The sequence below is a fragment of the Protomyctophum bolini genome, assembly GCF_963924005.1.
Source record: "Protomyctophum bolini genome assembly, chromosome: 3".
Lineage (NCBI taxonomy): Eukaryota > Metazoa > Chordata > Actinopteri > Myctophiformes > Myctophidae > Protomyctophum > Protomyctophum bolini.
The window spans coordinates 19,515,463-19,531,747 of NC_137864.1; the positions used below are offsets into that span (position 1 = coordinate 19,515,463).

Sequence of the window (16,285 nt, forward strand, 5' to 3'; positions counted from 1 at the left end):
TCAATCTTTTATCATGTGCATTTTACATTGTGCTGAACTGCAGTTTACACAATCAGTAATGCATTGCCTGCAATTCCACCGAATTGTTTTGATTCAGGGTTTGTGGGATTTGTTGAGAACATGACATTGTGAATTTGCAGGTTACAATCTAGGATGATTCTCAGAGAGAAGAACAGCAGTTATTTCGCAACATGTTTGCACAGCTGTGAACTTGATGAAGAAAAAAGTGGAACGTCCGCACACGATATAATTCTGCTCCCCAGGGAGCAGAATTATGTTGTGTATTCTTCTTCTTTTCTTCATTTACCGGTAATCACTTTTTGGGTCCAGCACCGTATTCGGAAACTGGGATGTGCATATCGTTTTCCTTCACAGCTGTGAACTTGCCATAAATGTCTGGGAATGCCTCCTGGTTGAGAACCTCCCCAACCAGCAGTGGAGCGTTCAGAACCCTGTGCTCATCATACGGTACTTCATACACCATAGTGTAAACGAAGCACAGTGTACAATTCAAGCAGTGATTGCAGTTAAGTGCTTCTTTTGAAGGTAGTAGGTACGGTCGCCCCTAAACCATCTCGCCCCTCGATTCTTTTCGCCGACCTCACGACGACCGCTCGGTGCCGCGGTTCTTGTATTCTCCATTTTGTTTTACTGAAAATAAGATTAGTAAAACGCTGCTAAAAATCGGAAAAACGCAGCAGTGTGCAGGGACCTTTAGTGGATAGATGATTTACCATTAAACAATATTAGTTTGGCTAAATTTGGGTTAATCGATGCAAATAGTTAACCTAATTATTCCTAATTTAAAGGCAATGGTGGATTGCAAATGATGTAAACCTCATTAAATTAACCTACAAGGGAACTAAACTATATGAAATCCGTTACCATTCAGTCATATCAATTCACAGTCACATAACTGCTTTTCTTTAGGGACCATGAGATTAACTTGCTTTGCTTGTGTGAGAAATAAGGTCTATAATGTATTACAATAATGTGTGCTTCCTTGTAAAACTGTATCACTGCTTAACAAGATGCCCTTGCTCTAGTGTCATCTTGTTAAGCAGTGATAATGTTTATTGGTAGTAATCCTGGTTGCAGACTGCTTGTCTGGATATAGACTAGAGTCTAGTCTATATCCAGACAAGCAGTTTGTCACAATCTTTGATGAGTCATCAGTATCTGCCAGTGTTTTCACGGTGTACACTTTACTACCCTCGTCTGTGTTGTGTACCAAACATTCCTTCAAGTAACAGGAAGAGCATCCGTTAGGTTTCAATTTAAATGTCATTTTATATTTCAGTAAAATCTACTTGAATACACTTTGAAACAAGAGTACAACAAAATAGAATATACTTCAAATGTTGAATATACAAACAGTTCAGTCTGAACACAAATCTCTCTATATTCCTCTTTTTAGATTACCAAGAAAAAGCAAAGTGTAAAGGGGAAATGTATGGGCAGTTAAAATGGTGGTCTTTACCATTCCATTGACCCGTTACGAGCAACAAGAAATGGGAGTTGGAACGTACTGTGACAGGAACCTCTTGACTCCACGTGTCACATTGAGCTGCCAGCTGAGGCAGACATGCTATTTTTGCCATTTTATGAAACAAATTTCCTATGACATGTCCAAAATACGGACTCAGAAGTTGAACGTCTTTAGTTTCCATGCACCCATAACCGTAAATGGACAAAAAAAAAGGGACATTGCTGCATGCATTTGCTCAGACATGCATTCCGTTGTCTGTATGCAGTTAGCCCGTGTGAGATTGTGGGGGGGGGGGGGGGGGGTGCAACAAATGAGAGAGGTGGTGCAACAAATGTCTACCAACTAGTGATGCACCGAATATTCAGCCGCAGAAAATATTCTGCAGAAAATGGCTAGAAATTCATTTTCGGCCTATTCGGTTTCGGCCCAAATAGGCAGAAAATATAACACCGAATAGTGTATGCAATTAATGCATTCAAAAGAGCTGAATAAATGTTTCATGGATCCATAATAGTGATTATTATTTAAGTTAAGTTTTGCCATAACCATAACATAACATTTGTAGACTCAAACTCAGGTCTTAATGGGTTAAGTGGGGATACTAAAACAGCGATATTCAGTTACACTTCATACCAATTATACTGTGCCGGTGTAGGTATGTTAAGTTTCAACATGGCATTATAGGCAAAAGCTTTCTAAAGCTTTCAAATTTTCCAAACATCTACAAGCTTGAAGGTCAACTATTTTCGCTATTTGTTGTACAACAAAGTATATAGTGCTTAAGTGGCATTCTGGACTAGACCTGTCTGGCTGGAAACATTGTGGTTGCAAGGACTGACCTTCTGACCTTTCAGCTACAGGACTCATTACCAGGTGATTGAGAGATTATTTATTCTTTACTTACTCTGTATAAACATACTATTTTAACTAGTGATGCACCGAATATTCGGCTGCAGAAAACGTTCGGCAGAAAATGGCTAAAGATGCATTTTCGGCCTATTCGGTTTCGGCCCGAATAGGAAGAAAATATATCACCGAATAGTGTATGCAATTAATGCATTCAAAAGGGCTGAAAAAATGTTTTATGGACCCATAATAGTGATTATTATTTAAGTTAAGTTTTGCCATTACCATTTCTTTAGCCATAAATCAGGTAGCTTTAATATTGGATATTCGGTATTCGGTTTTCGGCCAACTGTTTCCTATATTCGGTATTCGGTTTTGGCCAAGAATTTCCCTTTCGGTGCATCCCTACTACCAACCCTTCACAAATAAATCTGACATTCAGATGCCTTGAGTTTCGACAACTTCATGAGGGGAAAAACTCCAGATCCTAAGAGATGAGATTAGATTCAAATGACAATTTAAGGGTTTGATAAGCGAGGCAAGGAAACTATAATACAAACATGAGTTGCCCTATTTTCAATAATACTGTGCTTGGTACAAGGTATCAAAACAAAAATATCAGCTTACTGTACAGACATTACAGGAACAAATAAAAGTAAAACTTAAAATCTAAGGCTGTTCTGTTATATTTAGCTCCATAAACTGTATAGTAGATATATATATGTACACACACACACACACACACACACACACAAGTCCCTTTTCATAATTATGTTAACTCCTAGCCAGCTCTGCTTTCTCCTCTTGATTATGTTTTCTTGACATGTAGGACTCGAATAGCACCGGCCACCGGCCATACCTAGATCTGCACAGTGATAGTCAGAAACAAGTTGCTGGTTTAAAAATGAAAATGTTTTATACAAAAAGCTATGCTTCCTTACATCCCCAATTAATCATAATTTTTAATTGTATTTTTGTCAGTTCACATTTTGGTTCGTTCTGATCAATTTGCCTTGTTCTGTAGTGTTTCAGATAGTTCTTTTCACCCCAAAGTTGTCCCATTTTGACAGCGCTCTATTGGGAGGATAAGAATGTAGTGATTGAAGGTTGGTCCCTTTCGACCTTCTGAAGCAGTCATTTCAGAGTGTGTGGCAGGGATGTCTGAAGCTATGTGCATGAAGGTTCTGTCAGAAGAGGCTCTTCTGTGAGTTTGAGTTCAGCAAAGGTTCTGTTCGAAAGGGTGTGTCGGGTGAAGGGTTTTAAAAGAAGGGAACTTTAGAAGTCTTTAAAGTCTATCAAGACTGTTGCTGGTTAGAATAAGAGGAAAACTTGACATCAAGGCTGTACAAACTAAGCCCCTCCGACATAAAGGTGGAGGCTAATGTGGGTATAGCGTGTGTGTTTGTGTGACACACACACACACACACACACACACACACACACACAAACACACTTCTCTGCATGTTTCAACACTCTGGCTCCTCGATTTTGATGACGACGGGCTGCTCCCTTTTGACGACCTCGCTCTCCACTGATCTGTTAGCCACCACTGTATCTGAACGGCTCTGGACTTGTACAATTTGGAGCTGCGGTTGGCTTTGCTGGAGTGTCAGCGAGACCGGCACCTGTACAGCTTGGACCTGGACGGTACCCGCTTTCATGCTCCTCTCTACCCCGGCCGAGGGTGTCGTCATCCCCCCTATGAGCAGCTCTGAGCCCTTGATGATGCCACTGATGACGTGAGGTTGCCCGGCGGCCACGGTCCGAGTGGCCGTCGTTGCCGTAACCACTCCTCCGGGCCTGCAACCAGAGCTTGCCGGCTGGGACATCACCAGAGTCGGTTTTGTCTGATGATGAGCAGGCACAGCCAGTCTCATTACCTGTGTTCCCGGGGCCAAATGCCGGACCGTCAGGGGCCCCCCGAGCAGGCTGATGCCGGCTGGGGACGTCCCAAACCTGGGCTTGGCGGAGCCGGGTGCGCCCGTAGTGGTCTGGAGCTGACACTGAGCCAACTGGTGGGCAGGGATGGTGATGATCTTGGCCAGCTGGACAGTGATCTTGTCTCCATTCTCTGCGGTGGCCGGGACCATGGTGGGGATTGTCTGGAATACCACCTGGGGGAAATAACAGTATTTTAAAAGACAGCCAACAGTGTATACACTAGAATACCCGGAGAACTCACCAGGTTTACCAACTCGCCGCAGCGAAAAGTGGAGAGAAACAACTTTCAATGTCTTCATCAGTATAGTATGTCAAACTCACAGATGTTATAGTTCATTTCCAAAGTGATCAAATTAATTTGTGCAATTACGTGGTCAGCTAGATAAGGATAAAAAGGGGAGTATGTGAATACCAATGATAGTACCAATGTTATTTCAGTATATTGTTTACATTCATTAGTCGTTTCGGTACTTTGGTGTACTTTAGCATTCCTACTTTAAACTCTAACTTTAAACTCTAAACAACTATCCTCTCTCTCTCTCGCTCTCAATTCAATGCAATTTAAATAAAGGTGAAGTAAAACTAAAATGGTGAATCAGAAAACCGACAAGTTCTCCGGTTACCATACATACACTATATCTGAATATTGTTAAAAGATTGGACATTGTTCTGAGCAATCATTTACACACCTTCTGCTGCTGGGAGTTGCCGGTGCCAGTTGCCGTGCTGATGGGGGAGGTGTTGGTAAGGAGTGTTGCTGCGTGGCTGTGTGTGGCCTGGGGCATGGCCACTGTGGAGATCTTTTGGCCCAATGACGTTGTCATGACGACTGGCACTTGCATAGCGACACGTACTGTCCTGCAGACCAGATATTGCATCCTAATTTACAGTCAACGTGACGAAAATGTTGATAATGCCAACAAGGGTTTATAATGTTCTACTTCAAAATGCCTTACATTTCTTTTTCCAGAACTTTACAACTCATACATAGGAATAATATTTTCACATGGCCTAATACTGTGGTTTTCAACCAGTGGTCCTTGAGGGGGTTCCAGTTGGTGCCCAGCTAAATGTAGAGTTTGTAACCAAATTGACGCTTATTCGTTCTTTAACTTTTGAGAGTGTAAAATTAAACTTGGTTTCATTTTACACTCTCAAGAGTTAAATCATTGTTAAACACTAGAATTTCGTGCGCGCTACGCGCGCACTCATCCCAGAGCGACTTTGCCACGCACTATGGGAAGAAATAAATGGCGGGAGTTGACTCCACATGTAGTAACGAATGGGTTATTGGAAATGTACCATTGTTTTGTCCTGAATATTTCCACAGCCTAAGTACTAAAGGATTGTGACTGTGGGACAGACATACAGTCTGACATACAATAGGCTACACGTGTGCACAGTGAATAAACAATGACCTATATGCCCAGAGTTCTTAAATTAACATAGTTGGATTTTAACAGAAAGACAATGCCATAAATCAGTCAAAGTAAGTGACAGACTCAACAGTAGCACACAGCATGCAAGGCAGCGATGCATGCATGCAAACATGTTTGTCCAGCTGAGATTTAGTGTCTCCATCTCTCTGTGGAAGAGGTTGCACATGACCTGTACGGCCACACTGAGGCGCTCCAACACAAACACAGACACAAAACAACACCACGCTGTTTGTCCAGTTGACCCAAATCAACACCAATACCTAGCCTGTTTGTCCAAAACACAGTATCTGCTGGCCACGTGTCTACGTCGCCACAACCTAATGTTAGTAACAAATGTAGGGGAGAGCCGCCAAGGTTGTAACGCTTCACGGTTGTAACATGGACGTTATATCTTGATTGGTCAACGCCACCATGACGCCATCGCGTCAGTATGTGTACAGCAACGTACTCTACGTGGCCAGGAGTTTGAAGTTTGAAGTGTTTACCTTCAAAATGCGTCTAATTTTACACCTGGAGTATATGTGTGGTACAATTTTTGTCTTTGGTGTTGGTGAATAAAAATCCACATGGATGTGTTCATGCTTATGTTCTTCATTAGTTTGCATCGTGTTTAGACGGAATTCACGTTCATTCTGGTCTGTAAGCAACTGCAAAGAAAACTTGCAAAAGCGGGTCATTTGTAACATGTGTTACAAATGGTCCGCTTCCATTCAATGCCATTATATGTAATATTTACATATTTGACATATTGGCCAATATTATATGTTCTGAAATGGTATTGTATCGTGTAGTGTATTCTGAAATTAGTTTAGGGTTGTATAACGTTGTACAACTCAATCAATCAAACGTTTGTTTAATCAATGTATTGCCCCATTGAAAAAAAAGAAATGGCCAAACTGGTACTGGTACACCCGATACTATTTAATATTTCCCTTATGTTTGATACATTTTCTTATCACATCCATGGTATAAAAACAATGCTAAGGAGTTGCTTCAATGAAATGTAATTGCTTTAAGCTGAGAACGATATGTTTAATGGTGTTTTTTAGCGTTGTTACATTTATCATGCATGCCGTTACAATTGATCCGATATGCGCAGCAAATGTAACACTGAAACAGCGTCCACGTTCGGTTGAATAACTCCCGACCTGTTTTATCAAAAAAATAACTTGAAGTGGTTTATGGTAGCTGACATGTGTCGGTCCGTTGCCTGAAAATATTACATGTGTAGCTAAACGGATCTCTGAGTAAAAGAATGAAACGTGCAAAATGTTACATCCTTGGCGGCTCTCCCCTATTAGTTTACTCACAGCACAGCACCGTCACTCCTGTCAGTTATTTCGTCCTAATAACTTGAAGTGGTTTATGGTAGCTGACATGTGTAGGTCCGTTGCCTGGAAATATTACATGTGTAGCTAAAGGGATCTCTGAGTAAAAAAATGGAACGTGCAAAATATGTTCTAAAATTGTATTGTATTGTGTAGTGTATTCTAAAATTAGTTTAGGGTTGTATAACGTTGTACAACTCAATCAATCAAACGTTTGTTTAATCAATGTATTGCCCCATTGAAAAAAAAGAAATGGCCAAACTGGTACACCCGATCCTATTTAATATTTCCCTTATGTTTGATACATTATCTTATCACATCCATGGTATGAAAACAATGCTAAGGAGTTGCTTCAATGAAATGTAATAGCTTTAAGGTGAAAACGATATGTTTAATGGTGTTTTTTAGCGTTGTTACATTTATCATGCATGCCGTTACAATTATTCCGATATGCGCAGCAAATGTAACACTGAAACAGCGTCCACGTTCGGTTTAATAACTCCCGAGCTGTTGTGTGTATTGCGTGGTGAAAAGGCCGTGTGTTTGTGTTGTAAACAACTCATGTTATGTCTGCGCACACTGTATGTTGCTATGGCTGCTGACGTTAGCATGTGTGCTATCAGGCAAAAGCTGAGATAGATATGCAACTACTACTGGGGATGTAGTGTATTCTAAAATTAGTTTAGGGTTGTATAACGTTGTACAACTCAATCAATCAAACGTTTGTTTAATCAATGTATTGCCCCATTGAAAAAAAAGAAATGGCCAAACTGGTACACCCGATCCTATTTAATATTTCCCTTATGTTTGATACATTATCTTATCACATCCATGGTATGAAAACAATGCTAAGGAGTTGCTTCAATGAAATGTAATAGCTTTAAGGTGAAAACGATATGTTTAATGGTGTTTTTTAGCGTTGTTACATTTATCATGCATGCCGTTACAATTATTCCGATATGCGCAGCAAATGTAACACTGAAACAGCGTCCACGTTCGGTTTAATAACTCCCGAGCTGTTGTGTGTATTGCGTGGTGAAAAGGCCGTGTGTTTGTGTTGTAAACAACTCATGTTATGTCTGCGCACACTGTATGTTGCTATGGCTGCTGACGTTAGCATGTGTGCTATCAGGCAAAAGCTGAGATAGATATGCAACTACTACTGGGGAAAATGCCATACAAAACACAACACCTAATTTCGGAATGTTATTGTGACCTATTGAGCACAATCAGACCATCATGATTTGCTTGCTGGACCTATAATTAATTTATTAGCATTAAATGTCCACTCGCCCATCCAAAAGAAAAGCAAGATGGCTGCGACAGATTGTGAGCGCGACGGACTACGGAGGCCAGGAGGAGCAGAGCTGGTGACGTAAGAGGCAGGCAGTGTTGCCAGGTTTGCGAATTGTAAGCGAGTTGCAGTGTATGCAAGTAGCGTGGTTAAATTCCTTGTTTCTCGGCGTGTTGTGGCACCCGTTTATCTGCTGGCTCGATCGTGATTATGTTGCTATGGCTGCTGACGTTAGCATGTGTGCTATCAGGCAAAAGCTGAGATAGATATGCAACTACTACTGGGGAAAATGCCATACAAAACACAACACCTAATTTCGGAATGTTATTGTGACCTATTGAGCACAATCAGACCATCATGATTTGCTTGCTGGACCTATAATTAATTTATTAGCATTAAATGTCCACTCGCCCATCCAAAAGAAAAGCAAGATGGCTGCGACAGATTGTGAGCGCGACGGACTACGGAGGCCAGGAGGAGCAGAGCTGGTGACGTAAGAGGCAGGCAGTGTTGCCAGGTTTGCGAATTGTAAGCGAGTTGCAGTGTATGCAAGTAGCGTGGTTAAATTCCTTGTTTCTCGGCGTGTTGTGGCACCCGTTTATCTGCTGGCTCGATCGTGATTTTCATAAAAGTAATATTTGCAGAGTAAATAAGAAACTTGAACGGCTAAAAAATAGGCTATGTCAGTTCGGGGAGGGTGGCGAATTTATTTTGCATATAGAGATGTGTGGTAAAAGTGTGGTTCGGTCGGAGATAGAGCATGAAGAATGAGTATGGGTACACCTTTTCACTTGTATATAAGATGGTCTGCATTATCCTTGGTATTGTGGGTGGGGGGAGGGTGGGATAGGGGATTAAGTTTTATTTTTATATTTTATATGTCTGTTTAATACTTGCCCCTGGGCTTGTTACAAAAAACCTGAATAAAAAGATTTTGAAAAGAAAGAACATGGTCTGCAGGGGTCGAAATTAACTTTTTTACTTGGTAGCGCTTGTGCTACCAATTTCAAAATGAAGGAGCACCAGAAAGAAATTAGGAGCACCCACCAAAATGGAGGAGCATCAATATGTAATCGATTTTTTACATTCATAAAAACAATAATATAACAAATGACCAAATAACATGAAATGACCAAAGTATAAAAATGCATGCCAGAATTTAAAATGTAGTGTCCAGATTTCTGTCCCTCATCCATCCATCTCTTCAAAGAGACAGAGGCATCAAACATCTCCAGATGAGTACCCTCTAGTCTACACTGATTCCGGCCAGTCACATCACCTGTTTTCTTATTCTTTGTTTTGTGTTTTTCACCTTCATAGCCTATTTAGATCATATAATTAGAATTTCTAATATAAAATAATTTCGATGTAAAACATTATATTTATAGCTATGTCTACTCACTTCTAATCAGTGGTGGATAAATTACTCTAATGTTTTACTTAAGTAAAAGTATCAATACTGCTGCTATGTAGAAACACTTACAAGTCTGCTATTCTCTCTCCCTCCCTCTCGCTCTCATTCCCTCTCTCTCTTGCATGCGTGTGCGGCTGTGCGTGCACACACGCATGCACACACACACACACACACACACACACACACACACACACACACACACAGTCACACACACACACACACACACACACACACACACACACACACACACACACACACACACACAGCCTGTCCGCCTCCTTTTCTTTTACATTCACAATCACAGTCCGTAGCGTAGGACTAGCTGGCTAGAGGCTCCGGTCTTTTCTGAATCTGAACGCTTGAAATAATGTACTTTCTGACACATGGTGAAGTTGCGAGCCGAGGCGCTCTGGAAGTGGAATGTGAGCGATGCAGCGCTCAACGTTGTCCCGTACCGTTGTGTCAAAGAGTACTAGTTAACTACACACTTCACACGTTGGTTTGTTAGCATGAAGTGCTAGTGCAGCTAGCAGACAGGAGCAGTGCAGTGAATGTCAGAGAGCGGCTCAGAGCGCCCGTTTTTCTACAATCGATCGTTGTAGCCAGGCGCACCACAGTAATTATTTGTAGTGGCACTGGTGCTCCCAAATATATTTTTAGGTTGCAAAGATTAAAATTCAGGCGCATTTGCGACCAAAATGTCGCTATTTCGAGCCCTGATGGTCTGCATTACTTAATTTACAAGAAGTCTACATAATTCATTAATTAGAGAATGGAATTGTTGACAAAATCCTATCCAACGATAACAAAATTCTTCAGTTTTGGGTCAGCATCAGCAAGTCTAAATCTCATCAAATACGTGTCTCAAATGCTGAAAGAAATAATGGGCCTTGACATGAAAAAGGTTGAAAACCACAGGCCTAATACAAGGTACATAGATTTTAAAAAGTCAGTCTAACCTGGGCCCAGAGGCCGTGGAGATGATCGTTGTGTGAGAATGCTGCGTATGGCTCCCGTCCGGCGCTGCGGAAACGGTCACGATCCTGGGCATTCCCGCCGACATCACCGCACCACCCTCTACCACCACCGGCTTGTTGCCCTTGGCGACGGTCCTGTTCCCACCGCCCCTCAGGATGTTGGGCCTCTTGGAGTGCGTCACCTCGGACACCTGGAGCAGCATGTCGGGCGGCGGCGGCACTCGCTCGTAGGACATCGCCGTCTCCGAGACCATCATCAGGTCGTCGGGGCCGGAGGCGTCCGCCTTGTCGTCGTCGATGATGACGATGTTTTTGGGCATCTCTTTGAACTGGTAGACCAGTCTCTGGCCCTCGACCTTAGCCAAGATGCCACGCTGGTAGTAATACCTGGTAGATGGGGAGAGGGAGAGCAGTTGGCACGTACGGCTTTACAATGTTAGATCTTAAGACCTGAGACGATTCTACAAACGCCTTCTAAATCCTGACTTTTTTCTGAAAAACCTATGTTTCTATGTCATTGGTTCTCAAACTATTTCATGTCAAGGACCCCCAAAAATATATGTAATTGGCCGTCGACCCGCATCTGAAAATATGTTGTTCCAGGGACCCACCAAAGGAAAGATTTGAGTAAAAAATGTTCGCTCTAAAAGAATATATTATTCAAAGGTTTGCACCACATTTTCAAACACAGCAGATCTACAAGCTCGTAGCGCGGCTGCGCTATGAGCTTGTAGATCTGCTATTTTTCAATGGCTAAAGAATATCAGAATGCTTAAAACACCAAAAGGGGTTCCCGTCCTTTACAACTGCTGTAACTACTTACTGGAGTACATGAAATAAAACTGAATTATGAAATTATTTATAATAAACCATTATATGATTATTTTTTTTAAGTATCCTGTCCTCCTCACCTGAGAGCCCGTCCCATGGTCTCGTAGTTCATGTCAGGCTTGTTCTTGTGTTTGCCCCACAGCTTGGAGACGGCCTTGGAGTCCACCAGCTTGAAGATGCCCTTCTCTCTCTGGGTCCACTTGATGTACCTCGGACACGTGTTCTTGTCCTGGAGGAGCTCCAGTAGGAACTCCCACAGGTATGTAGTGCTACCTGCTGGAAAGCACACACACCGGCGCACGCACAGACACACAGACACACAGACACACACACACACACACACACACACACACAGACACACGCAGGCACACACAGCCCTTTAGTACACAGCTAAATTTGTTAATTGAACCAATCAAATGGATTTGGTTACAAATGGATAACATACACACTGATGATTTGACTGTGTATGCTGCTTGTACAGTATGTCCCTTTAATACCCACCACAATTATGTGTTTTACCTACTGATTATACACTGGTTTGTCAAGAGAAAATAAAAGAGTATAATGGCGAGTGTGCTCGATACCTTTTCCTTCTCTGGGCTTCTTCTTGATGCCCATGTCTGGCGAGCCGTTGGACATTGCTGAGTGGTGTATCTTTGGCTTTCGTCCAGCTACAAGTGGAACAAACGAAGGCTGATTGAGCATAAGTTACTGACTTAGCCTGGTTCCAAGTTAACCACTAGATGGTGCCACGGTTGGCAAAGAAGGCACTGCTGTTGAGCTCCTGTTTTTGTTGTTTTTTTCCCCCTATTGTAAATCCCATAGAATTAATTTAACTGTGTAAGAACTGTGCTTCAAAAAATATAAAATAATTAGTCAAGCAATTTTTCTCATGTAGTTACTACAAAGCATCAGGAGTAATCAGTTCTTATAAACTCTCTATAGCTCGAACCAATGGGGCAAAAGAAAACACACTTGACATCCTATCCACAGCAGTGGAAAACTGTTTTGTACTTTTAGTTCTTTGCTGTATTATCTTTTTTTGTTAGTTCAGAGTGTCTAGATTATGCGTTATGCCCTTGACTAGGGCTTTATCATCTCTCCAGTGTTGGGGAGTATTAAGCTACATGTAGCTGAGCTACGTAGCTTAGCTACATTTTGCTGTAGCTTGTGGTATTTTAGCTACATTCATATTTGTGTACCTCGTCAAGTAGCTCAGCTACTTTTTGGGTCATTTTTTGTAGCTTAGCTACTCAAGTTACAAGCTACAATTTTGGGTCTCCCAGAGGGGAGGAGGGGTCTCCCAGAGGGGAGCAGGGGTCTCCCAGAGGGGAGGAGGGGTCTCCCAGAGGGGAGCAGGGTGGGGGGGTCTCCCAGAGGAGAGCAGGGTGAGGAGGGGTCTCCCAAAGGGGAGCAGGGTGTGAGGGGCCCCCAGAGGGGAGCAGGGTGGGAGGAGGGGTCTCCCAGAGGGGAGCAGGGGGAGGAGGGGTCTCCCAGAGGGGAGCAGGGTGGGAGGGGTCTCCCAGAGGGGAGCAGGGGTCTCCCAGAGGGGAGGAGGGGTCTCCCAGAGGGGAGCAGGGGGAGGAGGGGTCTCCCAGAGGGGAGCAGGGGTCTCCCAGAGGGGAGGAGGGGTCTCCCAGAGGGGAGCAGGGGGAGGAGGGGTCTCCCAGAGGGGAGCAGGGTGGGAGGGGTCTCCCAGAGGGGAGCAGGGGTCTCCCAGAGGGGAGCAGGGGTCTCCCAGAGGGGAGGAGGGGTCTCCCGAATGTACATTCTCAATTTAACGCTGAAAAATAAAAAGTAGCTGAGCTACTTTTCCTATGTAGCTGTAGCTTTACAAGCTACATTTCTCCAGGGGTAGCTATGTAGCTTGATCAAGCTACTGCCATGGTGAGCTACTTGTAGCTTTACAAGCTACGCTTTCAAAGTAACTTCCCCAACACTGCATCTCTCACACTTTCTAAAAAGTGACACATTCTTTGCAGTTCTCAGATTTTCCACCAGATCCGTCTAAAGATCTGACTAAAACTAGACGAACACTAAGACATTCCAAGGTGACTAAAATATGACTGAAACTAACTAAATGAAAACAATTCAAGAGACCATGACTAAAAATCTGCTGTCAAAATCAACACTGCTGAAGCTGCTGTGATGAAGCCGTTCTACTGGCAGCACCACCGATTGGTGATCGGCCATATTCACTCTGATCTGTGATCAGCAATTTACCCTATCTGTGATCGGCAATTTACCCTATCTGGAAAAACCGATCTTTTACACCATTTAAGTGGTATAAAGGTCAATCAGATATATAGTAGAATATAATTTTGCATATTTGTGACAGGCCAAAACATCTAAACCTCCCTTTCCTCCCCACATGGGGTGCTCACGCTTTTCCGACACACCAAAGGTCCGAAGCGCGGGGACATGCGATGCGAAAATGCGATGGTCCGACATGCGCTGCTTTCGTGCTTGCGGCTATGGTCAGGATTGAGGTTTCGGATCAATAGTATGTCGGAACTAAAGCCTGTACCCCCCCCCCCCCCCCCCCCCCCCCCACAGGAACAGTTTTGACATGGGTTTTGACATAGGCCTATAATAATTTTGGAAATATTAATCTGTGATCGGCATGGGCCCCAAAAAAACCTGATCGGAGCATCCCTACTGCGTACCTTTCTTCTTCTTGGCGGGCTCAGCCTCGGGTTCCTCCATCAGCGTGACCATCATCTCCTCGTCCTCCTCCTCCTCCTCCTCGCAGTCCTCCGTGGACACCTCCACCACCGTCTCTGTCATCACGTCTGGACGCATGGCCGCATGGAGGAAGTCTGGTGTCGAGACGCAAGGTGGAACAAACACTTCTGAAGGAACAAAAAAAAGTTTAGATTAAAGCTGCTAAATTATATAAATGCACTTTACACCTTTGTACTTTCCTTGTGTATGTATGTTTTTAATGCTTTGTTTCCTAATGTAAGGTTACTGTTTGCTTGTTTTGCTTTATGCTTTCATGTGGGAACTGCGGATGAGAATTAGCATTTTTGCTGAATCCGGTCATTTACATTAGGTACATTGCATTTATGTAATGTCCATTAATATGCATTGTCCCGTCCAAATAAACAATTAAAGTAAAGTAATGAATACGGTACTCAGATTTGGATTATTATGTTATTATTAATTGTGTTGTAATCGTTTAAACTGTATATTACCTGGACTGCGTGAGTCCATGTGTAACAGAGCCTCCGCTGCCTCGATGGTCTTGTCAGAACAGTGGATAATACTGGTGCCATGAACGGAAGCCTCCACTGAAGAAACACACACACACGCACACGTTTAATTTACATTCAACATTTTCTTTATACACACTCTACTGACAGCAACACATTGGTGACACAATCATCATCAGCACACAGAAACAGGCCATTTGGCGCCCCCTATTAATCAGTTCAGTTCTTGGTGCAAAAGAAAACTATCAATGAGACGGGTTGTGTAATTCTGTTAAAAGTATAACTTTCTCCACAGTTTGAACAACAACATAAAAACAACTTTATAGAGCACCGAAGTCCTGACGTAACTCGCTCATCCCGACGATTCCCCTGGTTCGCGGAAGTAATTTCTCTATGGAGAATAACATGGGGTGATCTTAATATCGTCTACTATAACCGTTGCGGTCCAAAAATAAACAAGCTGTCTCTGCGTTATTGTTAGGGAGGTGTCTCTGTATCGTTTGCAACAGTCAGTCACTCATATATGATACAGTCTGCTTCTAGCGAAAATCTAACTAATTCAGCAGCAGTAACATAACATTAGCGTTTTCTCTCAGTCAGTTGATTCTTCATATCCATATGAGTGAAGCGGCCGGGTGACATGTTTATTTTTCAAACACAGTTGTTATATGAGGCGATCTAAAATCGCCTCAATGGGGATTTCAATGCAACTAAACAAATACATGAACCTGGGAACTGACGCCCTCTACTGAAAGTGACGTCAGACTTCGGTGCTCTATTAGGGGAAAAAATAAACACTAGGAGCTAAAAACAGTGAAACATCAGGCCCGGGCGGCTAGTGTAGCGGTCCGGCCACCTAGGCTGCTAAGCCAGCCTGACTGTGTGTAGCGGGTTTGACTCCCAATCCAGACGACCTTTGCTTGCTGATGGGTGGTGACACACCTCTGTCACCATACTGTACACTAATGGCTAAGCCCAAAATATATCTTTAAAAAAAGATTACAATTTACAAAACATCAAACCTGTGGTGGGGAGTTTGGGGTCAAATTCTGGATGTGAGCTGTAACAGGTTTAAAAGTTGGGAGCCAACGAAGCAGCTCATTGGCTCCGTGTTGTCAGGGGGGAAACGTGTGAACTAAGCCTTACAGCTGTTCGACAAGATCAGCAATGACTTGTCAGGGACCAGTCAAGAGAAACCTCTATTGAGCATATATAATGTACGCTTTCATCTTAGAGGAACGAAGTGATCGGCTGAGGCAGGAAAAAGGTTGGATGCAATTCATCATAATCTAATGGGATTTTATTTTATACTTTAATACCAAAATAGTAGTCGGTCAACTGACCCGAACAGACAGAATAGAGAAAATGATCACGCAGCCCATTTTGGCACTCTGGGGGCATCCGCTGTTGCCGCCAATCACTGGTTTGCTAGTAGACGATAGATCCTGTTACACCCTGCTCTGTCCATGTTTGGCTATCAAGACTGAGGGGACGGCCGGTGCATAACATAG

The 16,285-nt window shown here is 43.0% G+C and overlaps 1 protein-coding gene across 10 annotated transcripts in view; it reads right to left on the reverse strand.

Moving 5' to 3' along the window:
• Positions 1-1,333: 1,333 nt before the first annotated feature.
• Positions 1,334-16,285, reverse strand: part of LOC308313347 (ETS-related transcription factor Elf-2-like) — a 31,070-nt gene continuing 16,118 nt past the window's right edge. For 3 of the 10 annotated variants that reach the window (XM_080760438.1, XM_080760440.1, XM_080760445.1), the window contains 7 exons: positions 14,757-14,852; positions 14,226-14,411; positions 12,144-12,230; positions 11,640-11,835; positions 10,711-11,115; positions 4,966-5,155; positions 1,334-4,449 (listed from right to left, as the gene is read on the reverse strand). In XM_080760438.1, the coding sequence (XP_080616564.1) occupies positions 3,802-4,449; positions 4,966-5,155; positions 10,711-11,115; positions 11,640-11,835; positions 12,144-12,230; positions 14,226-14,411; positions 14,757-14,852 (1,808 nt within the window). In that variant the 3' untranslated portion in view covers positions 1,334-3,801. The remainder of the gene's footprint in view (positions 4,450-4,965; positions 5,156-10,710; positions 11,116-11,639; positions 11,836-12,143; positions 12,231-14,225; positions 14,412-14,756; positions 14,853-16,285) is intronic. The other 7 variants (XM_080760442.1, XM_080760446.1, XM_080760441.1 and 4 more) reach the window with 4 other exon arrangements.